This window comes from Lagopus leucura, unplaced genomic scaffold (genome assembly GCF_019238085.1).
Source record: "Lagopus leucura isolate 7727_CA_CO unplaced genomic scaffold, USGS_WTPT01 Super-Scaffold_100024, whole genome shotgun sequence".
In the NCBI taxonomy this organism is placed as follows: Eukaryota; Metazoa; Chordata; class Aves; order Galliformes; family Phasianidae; genus Lagopus; species Lagopus leucura.
Window position 1 is genome coordinate 3,145,517 of NW_024962276.1, and position 21,215 is coordinate 3,166,731.

Consider the following 21,215-nt stretch of genomic DNA (forward strand, 5'->3'; position numbering starts at 1 on the left):
GGGTTAGGTCTTCCAACTGAAATGTTTTCCTTTCAGCATTAGTATTTCATAATAGGAAGGTAAGTAATGAATTAGGAAAGGGTGGGCTTTTGATATCATTTAAGAGAATACATGTCATCCTATGAGTGCTCGGAAACAGAAATAGTCACCTCATGTTGTGAGGTTAGAATTGGTCATGCATTCAGGGGAGGTGTAAATGGAGGTGTAAATTTACATATGCAGAAAAAGTCTGCTGAGAACATAGAGTGATTCATGTGTAGCTGCTTCTACTTAAAATTGTGACTTATCAAAACAAAATACATTACGTGCTTCATGGAGTTACACAGCTTTGTGATAATAGATGCTATTTGTCAGTTGCTTTAGTCGTTTATTTGGGAAGAGTGGGCTGATAATCTCAGTCATGGTTAACTTAGTACACAGTGTGTCATTCTGCAGCAGAAGAGATACCCTTTTGTTCTGTTACTTTTCAGTGTGAAATGATGATGCTGGATGTTGCGCAGCAGGAGAGTGGCACAGTCCTGTCTTCCCTGTTCTGGTCTGTTCAGGGCAGCCTCCTTTCATGGTGCTACCTGCAGCTTAAGGGGAGCGATAGCTCAGCCAAGGATCTTGCCATAGAAATACTGAAAAACTGTAAGTGATGGGGTTGAATACAGAGTTAAAGGTGGCATAACACAGGACTTTTCAATGTGATTTAACAAATAGCATAGGATGGGTTCACCAGATTTCAGCAGTTGCCTGAAATCTCTCGTGGAAGGAGTTTTAGGCAGTATGATATGGTGATATGCCTGTGATATAAAGAAGAATTTTAGATGTACTGATAAAATTATGTTGGGAGAATCTTCAGAAAACACTCCAGTGTGTTTGGAGACTAAACTGTTGAAAGAAAGGAGAAAAAAAAAAAAAAAAAGCTTTTACAGACATTCATTTGAACACTTTGGCTTTTTTGTATGTCCCTTTTTGATGTGTCCCTATTTGTTGTAGTCCGTATTTTCCTAGATGTTTGTGATAGCTCGAAGAAAGGAATTACTTAGAGATGTTCTACTACAGCATATCTCAAAAGTGTCTTTATTCTAATGCATTACACTGTGGAATAATTAACTGGGCAATGGAAATGTGATGTCTGGAAGGTTATGTGAGATCACTTCTTGTTTATGTTATTTGTGCTTCTTTTTTATTTCTGCTCTCTAGATGTGGGCCAGTTCCTGACAAATATCAGAATGATTTTGCAGTCACTTTTATCCCAGTATAGTGGCAAAACAATAGTAGAAAAAATAAGTAATTCTGTATTTGCTATGGCAACTCGTCAGCTGGTAAGTGAATATTGGAGTTTTGTGCTATATCTGGGTAGTGTGGCTACTGTTACGTGTGTTTTAATGACAGCTCTGTTTTCCTTTAGGTCATCTTCCTGTTGGATTTTTGCACTTTAGACATTCCATATTGTACTCTGCTACAGGAATTCAGCACTTTGGTAGAACCACTGAAAAAGCTTTGTAGTGAGCCTCATAAGGTAACTAAAGATACAGTTCCAACATGTGAGCATTTACTTCTTCCAAATTTTCTTAATGCATTTGAACATTTTGCTTGATTGCAACTCTTGTCAGTTCTTCTGATGTTCTAAAAGTGACCTTTTTTAATGCTTATTTTCAAGTATGTGTGCATAGATGCTGTTTAATTGTACCACAATTATGCAGTGCTTTACAAAATATAAAATAAACCAAACAAGTAAGCACAGCGAAACAAAAGGAAAATTGCAAGAAAGGCAAAGGCAACTCAGGTCTGTTGTTGAGAATTTTGAAAGGACATGGAAAACATTTACAGGTAATGAAATGTCCAATGATGTATGAAGAACTGGAAACACCTCTTCTGATATGGGAGTTGTGTGTATGTCTAGCAACTTGAATGAATAGACACAATCTAGTGTGATTTTCTTTTTGTAATGCTTTACATTTTCATTATACAGATGGAAATTGAAAGCTGGCAGCAAGAACAGCCCGTCGTCTTGCGAACGTGGACTGTGGAATCTCCTCATAACTATGAAAATAATTGCCATGAGGTCTCAGTCTTCCTGTGCCATGGGGCAACTTACTTTGAGGTGGAATTTGATGAAAAATGTGAAACTGAAAGGAGGTAATTTAATGTTGTGCAGTGCTGAATTCTAATAGCTACATGAAGATTCCAACATCCATTTGCAGAGGATGAAGTCATGCTCCACTGTGCAAGGAATACTTCTCTCGCTCCAAGAATGCCATTTCAATTTCTTCTTTGTCCTGCTTACCATACAGGGTGTTATTCTGAATGTCTTAGTCTTGTGCTGAAAGGCACCTCTCCTCACAATTGAGCAGGCAAGCTGTTTGTATGACTCTGAATCTTGCTTGCTTTGATTGATCTTGCAGTTTTGCATTGCCCACTACAACTTAAAGTTTCTAATTGTGGCATTTATTTCACCATCTTTAGGCAAAACTGCTGTGTTTTTTCTTTATATTTTTGTTTGTTTGTTTGTAACATACCAGGTTGCTGTTGTCTTAAGACATATGCCAGGTGTTAAAATTGGTACCCATTACTGATTCTGAAGGGTTGGGAAAGTTCTACAGGAGAGCAAGTCTGTGTTTGCTGAAACTGTTGCACTAAAGCATGAAATAAATTCCCTAGCAGTCACATGAAGCAATGGAACTGGAACTGTGCTTCTGTAACATGTGGTGGGGTACTTGGACTTGGAGGTGATGGACTCGTGAAAATCCAAAAAGAAATGTTTTCCCCAAGGATTTACAAAGTAAATTTGGAAGTAACCAATTGTAATTTTCACAGGTATGATTACCTGGAGTTTACTGACGCCAGGGGTGCAAAAACTCGTTACGATACAAAGGTTGGCACTGAGAAGTGGCCCAAGGTGAGCACCTTTAAAATTCTGAACCAAATGATAGATCAAATCTTTGGAAATCTTGTGATTCCAATGGAAAAGCTGCTGTCTAAAATCATGTCTGCTTGGGTGATTAGTCCCAATCAAGGATGGGGGAAGAAATTCTGTAATGATGCAAGTAAAGGGACGAATAAGTAAAGAATCCTGGTTTCTTCCTGTAATCAAAGGAGCAATTCGTCATAATTGAAAGTAATAATCAGATTTAATTGCAATAAACTATGTGGGTAAAATTTGTCCTTTGGCACTCTGCCCTTGCAATTTTTAGCATCATGAGATGAGCTTGATGCTTCCTGTGGCTACTCCCTTTCTCTGATGACACCTGCTCAAGTGGGATGCTTTTGCATTGTTGTTTTATGGCATCAACTTCAAAAGCTTGATCATCTATAAAATGTCATATTAAGATATTGATTAAGAAACATTGCTGGCTTATACTATGGGTTTCTCATTCATGTGGTGGGGAAATTAAATCCATTATGCAGAAAACAATATTGAAAAACCGCAGTTGCTGAAGGAAATTCATTACCCTGATACGTCTTCCTGTCATATGTACATTTGGCAAAATGACTGTTTTGTTGCTCTGTAGAAAGTGACCTTTAAGGCTGGCCCACGGCTGCAGTTTCTCTTTCACTCTGACAGCAGTAATAATGAGTGGGGCTACAAGTTCACCGTCACTGCTTACGGCCTCCCCGATGTCGCCGTTTCTTGGGGCTTGGATTTACAGCTTCTAGTGTGCCGGCTGATGGGGCGCTTGGCTTCCCGAAGCATGGCCCTGAAATCTCTACGAGGTGAGTGCACACCATCGCTCCTGAGCTCGTGGTGCCACGTGGTACCTTTCCTTTTGCAATTGTTTCCTAGCGCTGCGATTCAACGCGTTGGTGGAGGTAAGATGGAGCCAGAAAACTGGGGGTGGGAAAAAAAATACAGCATAGAACAAAAACTTCAGTGATTTAAAATCTTAGATGTGAACATCTGGGGTTGATTTAAATTTGAATTCACAAACTGAGGTTGGCTAACTCCAGAAATAGAGCATGCCTAGGGTTTGGGCCGCTGACTGATTGGGGTGCTGGTGGGCATGTGCCTCGAGTACTGTTTTGGGCCCTTTGCTACAAGAAAGATGTTGGAGTGTGCCCAGAGAAGGGCAGTGGAGCTGAGAGGGGTCTGGTTCACAAGTCTGATGGGGAGTGGCTGAGGGAATTGGGATTGTTCAGTCTGGAGAAGGCTCAGGGGAGGCCTTACTGCTCTCTACAGCTGCCTGAAAGGAGGTTGTGGTGATGTGGCATTGCTCACTGTAACTCTGATAGGATGAGAGGTGATGGCCTCAAACCACCAGGAGAGGTTCAGGTTGGATATTTGGAAGAATTTTTCAGAGCATTCATGTAGTGGCACAGCTATCCAGGGAGGTGGTGGGGTCACCATCCCTGGAGATGTTCAAGAAATGTGGAGATGTGGCACCAAGGGATGTGTTGAGCGCTATGGTGAGGGTAGGTTGGGGTTGGGCTTTGTAATCTTAGTGGTCTTTTCCAATCCTAATGCTTCTATGATTCGAAGATAACAAGATGTGTGATGGATGCCATAAGTAAAAATAGATGTAGTTGTTTGTTCTTTCATTTTAAAACCAGACCATTTTTAGTTAGCTTCCAAAATCTGAATTATTTTACTATTCGGAAGAAATGAAACATAGTTAAAGTGTTCTGCTGCAATCAAGGAGCCTTTACTTGGAAAGCCAGGTGTGTGCTTACCTGTGAACTTAGGGAACTAACTGATTTGTTCTTACCATGGACTCATTTACTCCTTTGTAATATGAGCATGCTTACAACAAGCAAATTATTACATGTATTCATAGGAGAAGAAAAAAAAACCTCTTAAACGATCTTGGAAATTGGTGGATTTCTGTGCTTGTAAGTAAAGCAAAAAAGTTCAAGTGAAAGTTCGTTCATGGTGTGAGATACTGGTGCTGTCATTGCAGAAAGAGTACATCTATTTTCTGCACCATATTAGAGAAATGAAAGTTGGAGAATGTTGTTCAATTACTTGTTCAGTCATTTGATTTTTTTTTTTTTTAATCCTGTGAACGTTTAACTTTTATGAGCTAATGAAAATAATGTAAATGAACACAGCTGCTTAGTAACTGAAGCGTCTGTTCTGAATTTCTTGCAGAGCTAGGTAGTGAAGCAGATTTGCTCCCTTTGAAAGTAACATCAGTTCTTAATTCTCCACTGTGGAAACCTGTCTTCAGGCATCAGATGTGTCCTGAGGCAGAGCCAGGAGCCAGTGAAACCAGCAGAGGACACCAAGATAAAAAAGAGGTACTTAGGTCACTGCTTGTGTTCTACTGGCTTGAAATCTTTATCATACAACTTCATCTAAACTGAAACAAGAATGCATGTGCTGTTTGTGCTGTTGTGCTACAGTTGTGACCATCTGCATCAGATGTTTTAAATATCAAAAAGAGAAACTGTTGTTCCATGCCCTTTTATTGCTTTCCAACTTGCAGTCTTATAGTGCGAATTGGCCTACTGTAGAAACAGTCCAGAACAGTTTTTCACTCCATATTAAAGTAAATGTTTTCTGACGTTCCTTTCAGGCTAGGAGCTCTCACCAGGATGAGTGCCGTAACTTTCTGATCGACTTTGCCAAATCAGATCCTGCCCAGGATTTCAGTGGGCAAAAATCTGAACTTTTCAAGGGACTTGTACAGACATGCAGAAAACAGACCCCAAAAACAGATACCGTTGCTGGTTCTACTGTTGATCGAGCTGTGAACTCAACGTTTGCTGCTTTGGTGTATCTCACTCCAGCTTTATATGAGAAGCTTCAGAAATATGGTAATTCTAACATTAGACTATCTTAATGAAGACCTTATGTTTGTGAGGGGCTGTCTTATAGTTCAGGTTATAAACTTTGAAAAGATGAGTTTAGTGTGATCACTTCTAGAAAGATGTTTTCTCCTACACAAAGAAGTCACCCTTTAGGCAGACTAGATAAGCCTTATATCTAGAGTGTGTGCTTTATTAATATATGCTTTTGTCTTCAGAACTCTGTCCAAATATTAATAGCCATTCAAAAGTACTGATGAAGCCTTATTATAAAGGCACATCAAGAGAGTATTAATTTCCTCTGTGTGGCCCCCAGTGATTAGCAGTTCTTAAATCATTTTGTATCTACTGGTGCAATTTCTGAAAAGCTAGCATCAATTTGCACAGATTTTTAAGCCTTGGTTGTTGGGGAGGTGTGAATTGCCTCCCAGTATGTCATACTCTGGAAGTTGACTTTGATCTTCAAAACACATCCATTTACTTATTTAAAATAAAGGGAAATATATTGGTTGTAACTTGTAATAAAGTACATTACACAATTTTTATATTTTAGTAGCTAAAATGAACAACTTCTTAATTTACTCCCTATTTCCATCAAGCTCACTGATATATTTAAAGTATTGGATAATAAGGTGGTTCTTGGTTTTGAAGGCTTTCATTGTAGGAGAAGCTAAGCACCTTCAATTCCTGTTGCAGCCCTGAGGCTAAATGTATTCCTTTGTGAGCTTTAAAGTTGTGTAAAAATGACTGACGTAAAGACTGACTCAATGACTAAAGGGGTTACTGCCTTCAGTCATTCTGTCTGTGTGACATTTGATATAATTGTCTGAGTAAGACTGAAAACTGTGGTAACTCAGGAGTATTTTAATGAGTGGGTAAGACATCTGTCCTACTGTTAAGGGGTTCATCTGTCTCAGTCGTGCTGGGGCAGACCAGCTTCTGCACTCAGGCTGACGTGGGCCATGTCAATTATGGACATGTAAAGAAGAGGAAAAAATAAAGTAGAAGTTGATCAGTGATAGAAAGGAGAGCCTTAGCAGGAACATCTTTCTCCATAGTTATCAGGATAGTTTTGATGGAAACTATTTTGTCATGTTTAATTTTTGTAAGCTGATCTTGAAAGTCTATTCCAGAAATGCATTTAAAAAAAAGAGAGAAAGAAGATTAAGCTCTGCAGATGTATTTGATTAAGTTAATACCACGCAGTTTTGATCATTCTCCTATTAGCTTGCCTTAGTAATATTTGCATATATTATAGGGTGAAGTTTTTATTTTCCATGAATGCAGGCATCAATTTTGGGAGAGATGAGAAAGAAATTTGTAATTTAACTTTGCAAATAGCTCTGTCAAGGTGCAGCTAATGTATTCAAGGTGCAGGAAAGTTGGCAGATTTTATTTGTTATTTCTCTTACAGGCATCATTCCAAATATTGACTAAGAGACAAAGGCTCTAGCATAACTTTTTAGTTAAGTAGTCAAGTTATGTAAGAAGGGAGCTGTAAATAAAAAGGACTCTTCTTTCTCTCATTTCCAGTCAACAGTGGAGGCAAGGTGCCTTTGAGTGATGAGTTTGCACAAGTATATTCCCTGGCTGATTCAATTAGAATATGGATGGTAAGATCGCTCAGGAGGATATCTATTAATGTTGTTTACCTAAATATATTGCAGTGCACTGATATGAAGCTGTGTGGAGCCATGTTTTCTATTAGATTTTAGGTCAAATATTTTCACTTAGTTAGAACATATAGTCTTTCCTAAGCTTTGAACTTAAATATTTAAATGCATCCTTACATTCCTCTCCTTCTCTCAGCTCCAGATGTTTGATCATGAATGTTTAGGACTGAATTGCACTCAAAATCAGTTATCTTTGTTATGTTTCAGCATGTTTGTGTGTTGGTAGTTAGGAAGGTCCATAGCAGCGAAAGATCTTTGGAGGTCTAGCGTAGAAATAAATGTCTTAAACGTTATTTTTCACCATTCTACAGCCCTTACAGAAAAGGAAATAATTGCATCTTTGACAAGCAAGTAACTGGCTGCAGTTCAAAATATGTTCTTTGCACATAGTGTTCCTCTAAAACATAAGGCTCATGTCAAGAGCCCATGTCAGCAGCTCACAACCTGGTGAGAAGTGTCTGCATCATCACCTGCGTCTGCAGAGAGCCAAACTTTACTTGGATTTCAGTAGTCTGCAGGAGATTTTAAATGTTAACAGCTGTGTGGCCTTTAGAACAGCTAATTTAAGTCTGTGGCCCACTTTTCTGTTGCTTTTATCAGCCTTTCAGCCTTGAGCTGGCCAGTTTAACTGTTCTGGTCACTTCTGGTCTTTCTGTCCTGTAGGATTCCCTACAGCATGAATGTACACTGCAGATGCAATGAGTACAGGTGTGTGTCAGTATGGGTAACAGCACTGTACTTGTTGCCTGACAGGTGATGTTTGCATTCCATTTGCATTCTGTGTAGAGGCTGCAGTGACAATGTCAGTGCTCTCAGTTAAATGACACAGTGCTTTTAGAAATCTTATCCTAATTGTACATATTTTCCTGAGAGGTAGGGGTGCTGGAGAAGCCTTTGTCTTATAGGGCAGAGGATGCACACCCTGTCATGTGCCAGGGAAGGGTTGCTGCTTACCAAATGAGCATCTTGGTACAAGGCTGCGTTACCTGCTCTGAGCTTAGGTACTGCTCTTTTAGACTGCTTTGTTCTGTAATAGAGAATAATAAATAACGTCGTCTGCTCCTGAGAGTAAATTCCTTTAATGCAGTGCAAGCTTCTTAGTGCCTTGCTGTATAGATATGTAGGGAGAGTCACGTTTTAACTATTTTAACATCCTGTCTACAGTTGGAAATGAAACAGAAATCCCTGATGGGTAGGGGGAGTGATACTGAGGAGAAGCAGAGCACAGAAGCAAGTGAGGTGAACCCAGAAACTCTTGGTAAGTGGTGCCTTCTGAGTGCATGAGCGTTCCAGGTGGTTTAGTAAAGCATTACCTTGTAAATCTTAGTAATTACATTTTCAGTAAGAGGTAAGCTAGAGACTTGGGTTACTTTTTAATTATTCAGGAGATTAGTGTAAACTACTTGAGCTGCGATTGTGTTTTGCTTTTCTTCTTTTTAGAAAACAGAAAATTGTACCAGGAGTGCCTCATCGCTTAGGTCACCTGGTTCTGAACTGTAGTTATCTGCTTTTGTAGAAACTCGTTACGTTAACTGCCATTACAGTAACAGCTGATTGTTATTAGAATAAAACGTGTTCATATTGACTACTGTATGCTTGTGTAGTTAGCATGTGGAGATCTGGAATTACATAACTGGTAGCATCATGATCTATATACTAAAACAGCATTTTCTGTCTCTCTTCACTGGGAAGAAGCAAGATAAATTACTTCCTCCTTAAAAAAGATAGCAAGTTTGGTGTTCTGTTGCCATTACTTCAACACTCTTTTTTTTTATCCTGCAGCAAAGCTTTGTATGCAGAAGAGCCTTTTGTTACTGAATTTTTTGCCTCTGAGAGCAAAGACGAAAGGTTCAACTTCAGACAATTTGGAATCCCAGGACAATGGTAACGTTCACCAACATGTCACTGATAAAAACCAAAGGAAGAGTTCTGTTGTAGAATCGGACTTCCAGGCTGCACACTCATCGTCTTCCAATGGAGTAACTCATTCTGTTTCAGTAGAGGGGGAGCAAACAACACAATCTGATACTAAGATTAAACAAATTCCTGACCCTCTCCAAACAGAAGAGGCATCTGCATTTCATAGTAAGCCTTCTGAAAATACAGCTTCACAGCAAGATGATGTATCATCACCTCCTTCCACTCCCACACGAAAATCGCAGTTCAGCCGTGGAAGACTAAGGCTGCTGTCTTTTAGATCAATGGAAGAGCCAAGAGCTGTGCCTACTCTGAAGGAGAAATATCCTATATTGAAAAACATTTTGGATTTTATTAAGGATCAATCACTTTCCCATGAAAGGTGAGCAGATTGTAAATGCTGTCAATTACAAAATGCCAAAATTTGTCTTCACACTCTTCAGATAGAATAAAACATAATTTAGCTGCAAGACAAAATGAAAGAGAAGAAGGTTGTACCTAAATTGTTCTCAGGTTTATGTACCAAACCTCAGTTGTCCCCAGCCATGTTCAGGTTTGTAGAGAGCATGATTTCCTTTGGTTCATTTCTGTCATGCAGAATTTTTAGAATGTGAAGAACAATTACGTGGCTATTTCTTACCTTTCTTCCTGAAATGTTTCTTGGGGGTTTTGCTTCCTATCTACAAACATGGAAGATAGAATTTGTTATTTATTGATAAAAGTTGCATCTTTCATTGCATTATATATTATATATTATATATTATATGTTATATGTTATATGTTATATATTATATATTATATGTTATATGTTATATGTGTTACATTATATATGTATATATTACAATACCCAGCATTCTGAGAGTGTAAATTGAAAGAGACTTCCAGAGTCCATTATGGTCTCTCAACTTGCACTGATGCAAAAAGTGCTGGATTCCATTTGAAGTTTTATAACTCACTCCTACTGATATTAGAAGTATTATTACCTCTGTTATAAATCACTACTGTACTATAAGGCTGCTGAAATCGAATGGAAAATATAGATACTAATTTCTTGTACCTTTATTTATTTATTTACTTATTGTCTTACCTGAAGCAAGTTTTGAAATCCTCATTCTTTTTTTTTTTTTTTTTTTTCTATTGCTGGTTTTGCTCTTCTCCAGTGTTTTAAAGGTTCTTGCTTTGAGAAAATCCCAAGGGCAGAACATTTTGGAAGTGCTCAGGACAATCCGCCGGTGCCTGGATTCACTCGGACAGCCCCACTGTTTTCATCCACCCTGTGTGCTTTTTCTTTTAGAACTTCTGGCCTGTCAGAAAGATTTCACAAAGTAAGTAGTTCTTAGACAAGTCTCAGCCATGTGGTATGTTGGAGCGTTCTTCATCTAAGCTGAAACAAGTAAAGTGTTGCTGCTTATTATCCATATGGATGACTAAAATGGGACATGAAGATTAGCTTTTACACTGCTGTGCCTATCTTGCACATTTCATTAAAAAAATGAATAATTATTTTCAAGTGGGACTCAGTTGGGCCCACTCAAGTCAGTGGGAATCATGTGGTTGAATATGGCATGGATACTAATATACATATAGACAGCTTTACACTTCTAACCAGATCACAGCAAACAAAATGATTGCAGGATCTGGTTATTACTTCAATTTAAATTCTCATCAAATTGTTTTCTTTCTCATCCAGTAAAGCAATAGTAATCTAGCCTATTTTTCTGGTTACTGGTACAGGGTTCTGTTACTTTCCTTTGAAAGTGCCAGACTGCATTTTAAACAAGGTTAGCATCACATGCACATGCAGCAAGTGCTGAAAGTGTTGCTCGGTTCTTCAAGATGGACAACTCACACTATGTAAGATGTGACAATGAATTCTAGACCACTAAACTGCCTCTTCAATTTCTAGCTACTTTGGAAACTTGGAAGGCTGTGGTGCTGTGCTGCACAAGGAGATTCGGGAGTCCTACTATCAGCTTGTTTTGTTCCTGGTAAACTCTGTGAAGGGATTTAGTGCCATTAATGACAGGTACAGCGCGTTGCTCACCTGAGTAATGTGAGATCTTTTTTTCTGTTTTTCTTCATCTCTTTCCTTCTCATCTGTTGTTTAATGTCTGAATCCAGTTTATTTTGCTTTACTTACAAAACTAAATGACGAATTTTGATCTTGTGGCCAAAAATGCTAAATTATACTTTTATGAATACTGAGCATGAAAGCATAATAGGTTTATTGCTGTTAAAACTTTGGCTTATTATGGCATTCTGTGTTATAATTTAGCCATGTGTTCCTGAAGCCTTAGGAATAAAATAGTAGAAATAACAAACTTACCGCAGAATACGTTGGTAAGATCGATGCCACAAGAAATATCACAATCTTCAGCCACACTCAAACTTTAAAGCTTATGTTTTGGTAATACTTTTAGCTGTAAATTGCAACAGTTCTAATAAGTGTCATAGAGGAATTTGAAATTTTGAATACAGCATCTATTTCCCTGCTAATATCTTCCAAATCCTCTGTCCAGTATCACATGAAAGTGGCAGACTTTAGGGTAGAGGTGTCACGTTTTGTTGTCTTGTTTTGGTTTTAGGTCATTACTTCCTGCCTTATCCTGTGTGCAGACAACTCTCCTTCACCTTTTGGATATGAGTTGGGAACCAAGTGATCTTTCCTTCTTTGTTGAGATTCAGTTACCACAGCTCCTTATGACAACATCACAGGAAAACATTAGTATTCATGATAGTGTGATCTGGTGAGTCAGAAAGAATGGAACCTTTACATGGTCTTAATTATTTATATCATTTTTTACCAAGAAAGATTCCTGAACTGGCTGTTGGAGCAGTAAAAGTATTAACTATTGAGTATGGCAAAACATGGCCAGTGTTCAAGTGTTTGAATTTTTTGCAGCATTTCTAGTGCAAAAGCCATTAAAATCTGTCTTGTGAGCAAACATAAAGGCCAAAAAGCTATGGAAATTTCTCACCTGATTTGCCAGCATTGCTAAAAGCAGTTTTGTCAATGTGGAATCTTCTGATTTCTGCATTATGCTTCCAGTATGTGTTTAAGAACGTGTCATAGAGACAAGGAGGAAGTGTCTATGTAGTCGTTTGTTAACCCAATGAAGTGAAATTCTCACAACATTGGGTGTTTTCTTTCAGTTGTAGCACTTTGGTTTAAAAGAAGCAAATGAAACCTACCCCAAATTATGTAAGAGGGAAGCCTGGTTGTATTCAAATCTAATTTTGAGCTTGCGTTTCTTTTAGTCAATGGAGTGAAGAAGATGAAATTGCAGACTACAAGCAAAACTGTGAGTGGATGGATGAATGCCAGGACATAATGTTTGAGAGCTGGTATGAAAAGATCGCTCAAGCTGACCCAGAGAAGCAGAGAAAGGTGACCTCATGATTTGCTTATTTATTTGCAGAAGGGATAAAGTAGGAGGCTTTTAAAAGCATTAAAGGAGAGAAAGGCATCTGGCTTAAATCAGTTCTTCATGAGTTGGATTCCTGGCTCCTTGTAGGCCTTCAGAGGTCTGAAATGATGAAGAGATCTGAATTGTTGGCTTTTTTTTGTTTTGTGGAGAGGGAGTGTTCTCCTTTCTGCCTATGAAACACTTTCTCAGAACTTAGTACTCAAGTAAACCATGTCTGTTTATTCCCCTAGATGCACATGTTTGTTGCACGTTACTGTGACTTGTTAAATGTGGACATATCCTGTGATGGCTGTGATGAAATTGCACCGTGGCATCGCTACCGCTGTCTGCAGTGCAATGACATGGACTTATGTAAAACTTGTTTTCTTGGTAAGAATCCCTTAATAAAAGCTCTCTTAGAACTCTGTAGTTGAAGGGAAAGTAGTTTCTTTAAATTATACGTATGGTGAAAAATGGAAGATTTTTCTTTTCAACATTTTAGAAACGTTAGGCTTTTTTTTTTTTTTCCTAATCTGAATGTGAACTTGAAATTAAGAAATCCTTTATCAAGAAAACTTTTCAGAGAATTCTTAACATCTTGTTCCATAGGTGGAGTTAAACCTGAAGGACATGAGGATGACCATGAAATGGTTAACATGGAGTATGCCTGTGACCACTGCCAAGGAGTCATCATAGGTCGGAGAATGAACTGCAATGTGTGTGATGACTTTGACCTTTGCTATGGATGTTATTCTGCTAAGAAATACTCTGACAGGTATTAAATATGTGATATTTTTTTCCTTTCGCTTTCCTTGCCAGAAAAGTGATAATTAGCAACTTAGTACAGTCAGTCATTCTAATATCACTTCCTACCAGTTTGCATCTGACATCAGAAAATCTAATTGATGTCCTTGAATGAAACATAGCAAATGTAGGACCAGTTCAACAAAAAGTTCTGTAGTTTGCAAACCTGCCCTGAAGCAACAGAATTGCAACCATTTTCTGGCCATGGTTGTGAAAGCTGAAGAGGGGGAGTTAGCCACCCTGGGTTAACAGGATGAAGGAGCAAATACAGTGCTGTGGTTTGGCAATATAGCTTTCCACCTGTGACACCAAATTTCTTTCCAAGTTGCATTCGTAGAGCAGGATCTCTTGGGACAACTCAAGTTCTGTTAAGTGACACTTTGAGTTGGCGAGGGTTCGACAGTTTACAGCTCTTGAAGGTCAACAGTTTGAAATTGTGGAACGTATTGGGTTATGCATAGCACTGTGTAAAGGTATTTATTGTCACTGTCTACAGTGGTTGTCAAGAATGGGTCTGCACTTCAAACTTTTCATATTACAACTTTTTCTTTCAGTCACTTGCCCACTCACAGCATCACAGTGTATCCAATGGTGACGATTCGAATCAGTGACCGACAGAGACTCATCCAACCGTATGTCCACAATTATTCCTGGCTGTTGTTTGCAGCTTTGACTCTCTACAGCGCAGATCTGACAAATGGGGAGCAAGTAGAAGGAGAGAAACTAGATTCCCAGGTCCTTAGTCATGCCAGAGTTCTACAGCATCAGTGCATACAGCTCATAGGAGACTGTCTGATGAAAGCACAGCAAGGAAAAGGTGAGACAGCTCCTCCTTCATTGAAACAATGGTTTCTAGCATGTGCCAGAAAAGTCTGTGATGGCTCAGTGTGAAGTTTCCAAAGGAAAGGGGAAGCTACTGTGTACTTCACTGAAAATAATTGTTTATGTAGAAAGCAAATGCAGAACAAGTGTCATTTGGGTTCGTTGGAAATACGGAAAATAGGTGCTTGAGGAAATTAATTTCCTGCTTATATAAATACCAAAGGCATCTTGGCAACTCCTTGGGTTTTATTTTTTTTGTAATTTTTTTTTCCTTTTTTATTTTCTCCATTACAAATGTTGTAAACAGATTGATCTGGCTTCATGTTCTGTTACTGACATGTTACTGACAGTTGAAGGATTTGAAGGATAGCAAACAGCTCGGTGCAAAATGCTTTTGATCCTCATCACATTTGCAAGAGCTTTTTAATCTTATTTCTAGCATGTTGCTGGGATGGGGCCCCTTTGCCTAGAAATGAGGATTTCTGTGAACTAAGACCTACTTACAGATACTTAAAGTGATACACTACAGATCTGTGTAGAATATATCCAAAATGTTACATGCAATGTCAGATAGATTTATTGGCTTTTTTTTTTTTTAACAGTCTTAGTAAAGATGCTGAAATACCATCACCACACACTTAGGCACAGTCATTATTTATCTGTTTTTAATGTAGGTTTATTGTACAGACGTTTAAGTGGTCAGAAGTTTAAAAGGAAGAGTGCTGGAAGGTAGCCCCAGTGCTTTTTAAAATTAATCAGGACTTTCTGCCTCTCTCTTTGTGAGGCAGAAAATGTCACCACCTGTTCATCACAGAAGTATTTAATGGCTGTACCTAAGTAAGGGAACATGGTGGAGAACATCTTTTTGATGGAGTTGTACTCAACAATGTTAAAAAAAAAAAAAACCAAAACAAACAACATGAGGAGAAGTTTACAGTTCTGTTTCAGTATGTTTTGGTCCTGCTTGTTGCCCATCTTGCTACTCCAAAGCTAAATGGGTTTTGTAACTTCTCTGCTTTCAGGTCTGAAAAATTTAGCTCTCCTCTGCATGTTGCCAGAAGGTGAATCCCTCTCAGAGAGTGACACTGTTTCAGTCAGTCCTCCCACAGATGATGCTCCAGAAAGCCATACTGCTGATAAAGCAGGGAAGGGGAAGGATGAGAAACCAAGCACTGGCTCCTTTATGCATAGTAATGTAAGTACTCATTATGCACAGAACCCCTGATATTAATTAGCTGTGTGACCTTCCGAAGTTAAATGTCCTATTCTGGATGTGTAACTGAAATGGTGAAAATGATGGACAGTAATGATTTCATTTGTAGGTAAAAGTTGAGAATGGTTCAGGGAGAGAATGGTTGCTTGGTTTGTTTTTAATTAAATAAATTCAGCCAATTCAATTTTGATTTGCAAAAATGTCGGAGGAAAGGGGCAAAGGACATTTCTGAAAGGGCTGCAGTTTCCCTAGTTGTAGCACTATGTAGGTATGAAAAAGACTTTTCTACAGCTTTACAATGGTGTATAAAGCTGTGGCAGTGTAATAAACTTATGCACAGAGATACAAGCAAAACAGAAAAGCATGTAGCTACTGAATATGGGTGCTTAAGGCATAAATATATCCAGTTAACCAGTGCAAGGTTTTGGTACTTCAGGAGAAATGTTTGTCAAATGCAGATTGCTTGCTATCTCTTTGTATGGTGTTTATGCAGGTATTAAATTTTTTTAATCTTTCAGTACCTTTGTTTTATTTGTAGGGGAAAAGAGACACTCACAATGAAATCCAGTTTCCTGTGGGAGATAAAGTCCACAAACATGGAAGTGGAAGTGATCATAATACTGTGTCTGCAAAGGATGCTGTTTTGAGACAAGAATCAGAGCTGCCTATGGAAGATAGCATTACTCCAACAGGTAAAAGATTATTTCTCCTTTTCCCTGTCACAGAAACATCCATGCATATGCAAAGTAAACAGCTGTAATTTTTTTATTATCATTCCTAACCCATTTTTGTGTATTTGCAAATGTCTTTAATGGAAGCGAGCTCTTTGCATTGTGAAAAACCTGCCAAGCATACTGCTTTGAACAACTGCTCCCTTGCCATCTGTTCAGAGGCTTCTAGAAATCAGAGTAGGGTTCCACTGATAAATATTCACGCATAGATGTGATACTTCCTATTGAACTAACACAATACTTGTGTGGTCTTATGTATTCAGAGCCAGAAGATAGGTGCTCTATGCTATTAATGACTAGTATTGTTAGAGTTACAATAAGAAAATGAATCAGTCTGTAGTACTGTTCAGTAGACACTTTTGAATGAATCAGAGAATGGCTTAGGTTGGAAGGGACCTTAAAGGTCACCCAGTTCTAGCCCCTCTGATGGTGTGGATAAATCCCTTTACCTGCTATCTTTTATACACTTCCATAAACAAATCCTTAAGCTTTCAACCATATCCATTAAACTATCCTTTTTTTCTGATAAGTTTTATTTTTATATTTTGTTTTAATTTGAAAAGTAGATGACTGCGTTTCAGAAGATTCAGCTCAGAAGCAAGCAGAGAAGGTTCTGATACCTAGCCAGGAACAAGTTTTTGCTGAATGCTCTCAGAAGAGGATCCTAGGACTGCTGGCAGCTATGTTACCACCTTTCAAATCAGTGAGTTCTTTTTACTTTCAGATACAGATGTGTCGTTTACTACATGTTACAAATCACACAAGCAAAATTCATGGCAAATTACATGTTATGGGAGAAGGGCCCTTCTTGCTTACACATTGCAAAAAGCAGTTGTCAGAATCAGATGTCTTAGGCCAACTCATATTGCTAAGAAACACAAGGCCTCGTTCCCAGGTGAGGGGAAGGGGAAGGGAATTGTAATTAATCTTTACAGCAGCCTACCTTCACCATTCAACACCTGCAAACTTTAAACTGTCACCTTTAGGTTTACATGTCAGGTTTTACTACATGTAAACCTAATACTACTGAACAGTTTGTACTGTGCCTTCTTTCAGTTTTATGAAAAACTCATACGGAAAATCCTGATATTATAAAGCTGCATGGAGATGTGAGATTTGCAGTTTTGTGCCAACATGACTGAAGTGTATGGGTACCTTGTTTCTCATTTCCTTTTGCTCTGTGAGAAAGAGCATTATAACAGAAGGTTTTGTACATGCTATGGCTTTGACTAAAAATCCTGTTTATTTCCCTGTCTTACTGAGATTTTTCTTCTTCCCTAGGGCTCTACTATGTCTTTGATTAACCTGGAACAGATACTGCCACTGATGTTTCAGGTTGTCATCTCAAATGCTGGCCACCTAAATGAAACCTACCATTTAACACTGGGACTTCTGGGCCAGCTGATCCTGAGACTGAAGCCTGCAGAAGTGGATGCTGCAGTGACTAAAGTCCTTTCAACCAAGCATAGTTTATTTGCTGCAGGGGATCCATCTACAGTGCCAGAAGGCTGGAAGACAACTCATCTTCTATTCAGTCTGGGAGCTGTGTGTTTAGACAGGTGCTTTTTTAATTGAAACCTATTAGTTGCTCTCTGATGACTAGCCCTAATTAATGTTGCACTTGTTAATTGTGGCAGTGTTGTTTTTCACTGTGGTTAAGTTTTATGGGGGAGGTTCAAAAACAAATAGACATGTAAAAGGCAGAATATCCAGAGGATCATCTGAGAGGAAGGAGCTTCTCAAAGACTAACTTTAGAGCAAGGAGACAAGCCTCTCTAGTTATTTGTGTAGTCCACAGAGAGTGCAGGTTGTTCTGTGTGTGGGAAACAGACCACTTTCTGTTGTGCAAAGAAAATATCTTAAGCTCTAAACTAAAATTAGGAATTTGAGATCATAATGTTCAGGCAAACTTTTGAGTTGGGACTGTAAACCTGTTAACAAAAATAGAATGTTTATGCTCTAATGATGAAAAGCAAAAGGGAATTCATTTGTCAGCTGCGATGAAAGCTTCAAATATTTGGAAAAATACAGTTGTATTAATGCTGTGAAAGATACAATGACAGAGTAACAGCAATACGATGTCTGGGAGGAAATTAGTTCCAGGTAAGTGTCTGGTCAGCCATCCTAACCTGCACTGCTTTTGCTTTCCAGTCGTGTAGGTCTGGACTGGGCAAGCTCCATGGCAGATATTCTTCGTTCTCTGAACTCTTCTGCTCAGTGGCACAGTGTCATTGCTGCTTTCACTGACCACTGCATCAAGCAGCTTCCATTCCAGCTGAAGCATACCAATATCTTCACTTTACTGGTGCTGGTTGGATTTCCTGAGGTAAGTGGCCTATCTGTAGCAGAGGAAACAAAATTGGTTAGAGTTTCTAGTTTTCTGTTTCTACATATTACAGATGTTATCAGTAGGAGACATCCCTTGTAAGCCCTTAAAGTATGGTGGGTGTCAGAGCTCGTATCTTTCTACTCGCACACACTTAATGCTTATCTAGTGAAGAATAGTGTGTCTGGGTTTGCTTTTCATTTCCTCAGATACTGCTTTAAACTATGTTGAGAAAACCAGCTTAGTGTGTTTGGGTATCAAAAGGGACTTTTTGTAGGAGTAAAGCAATCTCTTTCTGGTATTAAGCTGTTTGTTGCAGCCATTTCTTCTTAGAAATGAATTGCCATTCTCTAAAGATCAACAAATACCTGGCAGCAATCAGGTTGTTCAGCTAAAAAAATATGAGCAAGTGTAACTAACATAAAATATGACTGCTTTTTTAAATAAGAATTCCTAATTGTAACTGAAATTTCTGCTGCAATTTCAGGTGCTGTGTATGGGGACTCGTTCTGTGTACATGGATAATGCTAACGAGGCTCATAATGTGATCATCCTGAAGCATTTCACTGAGAAAAATAGAGCTGTTGTAGTAGACATCAAGACACGAAAGAGGAAAACAGGTTCTGTCACCTTCTTATTTTATTAAGGAATCGCAGAGTTTTTCCTTGAGGTTTCTTATGGATAGCCAAAGGCATGTTTCTAACAGAACACTTCATGTGGGTCTGCAGGGTTTGAGCTCTGCTACAATTAAGCCCCCAAATTTTCTGCTCACAGGTTAAACCAAATTGTGAACTGTAGTAAAGTTTATGGAGATCTTTCCTTTTAAGAACTTTTACATTTGTTTTTATTCAGGAGAGGATTTAGGAGACTGTCAACCATCTTATTGAGTAACCTCAGAAATAGGCCTTTGATTAAGCGGCTGTATCTGTTTTAGAGATTTGCTTATTGCTTTTAAATACATTTATAAAGGATGAGATGTCTTTAAACAACTGCAAACGGATCCTTAAGAAAAGGATAATATTTGCTGATACACAACATTTTAAGATGAATGTAGTAAACTGACTCTTTTCTGTCTTTTAGTGAAAGACTACCAGCTGATTCACAAATGTGAACAAGAAGGCAGTGATTCCCAGGCCCAGCTGAGACAGTACCTCCAACACTTTGTTCTTATATGCACACACCTTTTGCAAACCACCATAGACAGCAGTTATGCTGAAGCAGTGGAAGCAACGTGGGTCTTATCACTTGCTCTAAAGGGGCTTTACAGAACACTCAAGGTATTTTTGCCTGACATACAGAGTATAATAATAGATCAGTGCCAGAATCACATCATAGAATCATAGAGTTGTTTGGGTTGGAAGGGAACTCGGAGATCATCTAGTTCCTACCCCCTGCCAACCACTAAATTGGGCACTGGATCAGGCTGCCCAGGGCCCCCATCCAGCCTGCCCCTGAACACCTCCAGGACTGGGTCACCCACAGCTCTCTGGGCAGAATTTGTATTCTGCCTTCCTCGAGGGCAACCTTTGTGTTGTCCAACCACATGGGGAGACAAACATGAGTTCTTTTTGCACTCAATTGTCTCTAATACCTAATGGATTGAAGCTCACTTGCCCCTTTCCTTGTTCCTGAAGTACATGAAGAAGGAGGTGTGAGCAAGATAGACAACCAATTAGTACTGTGCATCTACAGTGTATTTTTTGTTTTCTTTCCTTTTATTTTTTTTTTCCAAGGATACAAATGAAAATATTTCCTACCATAAGTAGGCTATGTGATAAGTCCCTGTAGGCACTGTGATACACTGTTCTGTTCCCTTATTTACTTATTTATTTGCATGTCTGTCTGTATGTTTAGATTCATGGTTTTCAGGAGGTCCAAGCTGCCTTTCTTCAGTCTGGTTTACTCAAGCTTCTTGTGAAGAAATGTAGCAAGGGAACTGGCTTCAGTAAGACCTGGCTTCTCAGAGACTTGGAGGTAAGACAGAAGTTGAGCTTCACACCATGGCATGAAATGCTAATGCTGTTGCACTTTCCTTTTATGAAGCAAATCTCAGGAATATTCCTAATTAGTCTTTATGGAAATGTCCAGTTCCCGTGTCCCCAGATCTGCCTTTCTGTGTTCTGTCTGTAGTTGAAGTAAATTTGCAAGATAATCATCACCTTACTCAGTTCTACATATCCACGCTGTTCTTGAAAGTTCCATGCATCAATTCTAAAAAAAATAGTACTCAAAAAAAAAAAGGTCTCTTGTGTTATTGACTGGTGTGTAAAGTGTTGTGGCAGTGCAATATGGGAACACCATGGGCATGTTCTTTCTGAAAGAAAGTTTAACTGCAGAAAGATGAAAGTGGTTCAGTAATTAGTTGTGTTTTATTATAGGCATGGGGACTGTGTAGGGGCAGCACTGACTTACTGGTGAGAGTCACCTTTGCTCAGTTTCTGTCTGAGAGTCCTGAAGGTTTTGCTGTACTGAAATGGTTAAATAACTGTTTTCTCAATTTTTTACAATTTCAGGTTGTATTTTAACAGCCTGGGAGGTGCAACTCGTTTGTGAAGTGGGAATTGGTTTGAGTTCTTGTTAGAGATATTG

General features: G+C 38.7%; 1 protein-coding gene across 1 annotated transcript in view; it reads left to right on the forward strand.

Annotated features, from left to right (window-relative positions):
- ZZEF1 (zinc finger ZZ-type and EF-hand domain containing 1) overlaps positions 1-21,215 on the forward strand; it is a 53,083-nt gene that overhangs the window by 18,813 nt on the left and 13,055 nt on the right. The window contains exons 19-44 of the mRNA XM_042879582.1: positions 471-630; positions 1,189-1,310; positions 1,397-1,507; positions 1,961-2,127; positions 2,806-2,887; positions 3,501-3,702; positions 5,075-5,223; positions 5,502-5,742; positions 7,267-7,346; positions 8,571-8,664; positions 9,189-9,705; positions 10,484-10,648; positions 11,230-11,349; positions 11,909-12,070; positions 12,582-12,711; positions 12,982-13,120; positions 13,340-13,505; positions 14,089-14,351; positions 15,379-15,551; positions 16,108-16,261; positions 16,867-17,003; positions 17,582-17,859; positions 18,452-18,626; positions 19,114-19,246; positions 19,707-19,903; positions 20,481-20,600. Coding sequence (XP_042735516.1) covers positions 471-630; positions 1,189-1,310; positions 1,397-1,507; positions 1,961-2,127; positions 2,806-2,887; positions 3,501-3,702; positions 5,075-5,223; positions 5,502-5,742; positions 7,267-7,346; positions 8,571-8,664; positions 9,189-9,705; positions 10,484-10,648; positions 11,230-11,349; positions 11,909-12,070; positions 12,582-12,711; positions 12,982-13,120; positions 13,340-13,505; positions 14,089-14,351; positions 15,379-15,551; positions 16,108-16,261; positions 16,867-17,003; positions 17,582-17,859; positions 18,452-18,626; positions 19,114-19,246; positions 19,707-19,903; positions 20,481-20,600 — 4,437 coding nt within the window. The remainder of the gene's footprint in view (positions 1-470; positions 631-1,188; positions 1,311-1,396; positions 1,508-1,960; positions 2,128-2,805; positions 2,888-3,500; positions 3,703-5,074; positions 5,224-5,501; positions 5,743-7,266; positions 7,347-8,570; positions 8,665-9,188; positions 9,706-10,483; positions 10,649-11,229; positions 11,350-11,908; positions 12,071-12,581; positions 12,712-12,981; positions 13,121-13,339; positions 13,506-14,088; positions 14,352-15,378; positions 15,552-16,107; positions 16,262-16,866; positions 17,004-17,581; positions 17,860-18,451; positions 18,627-19,113; positions 19,247-19,706; positions 19,904-20,480; positions 20,601-21,215) is intronic.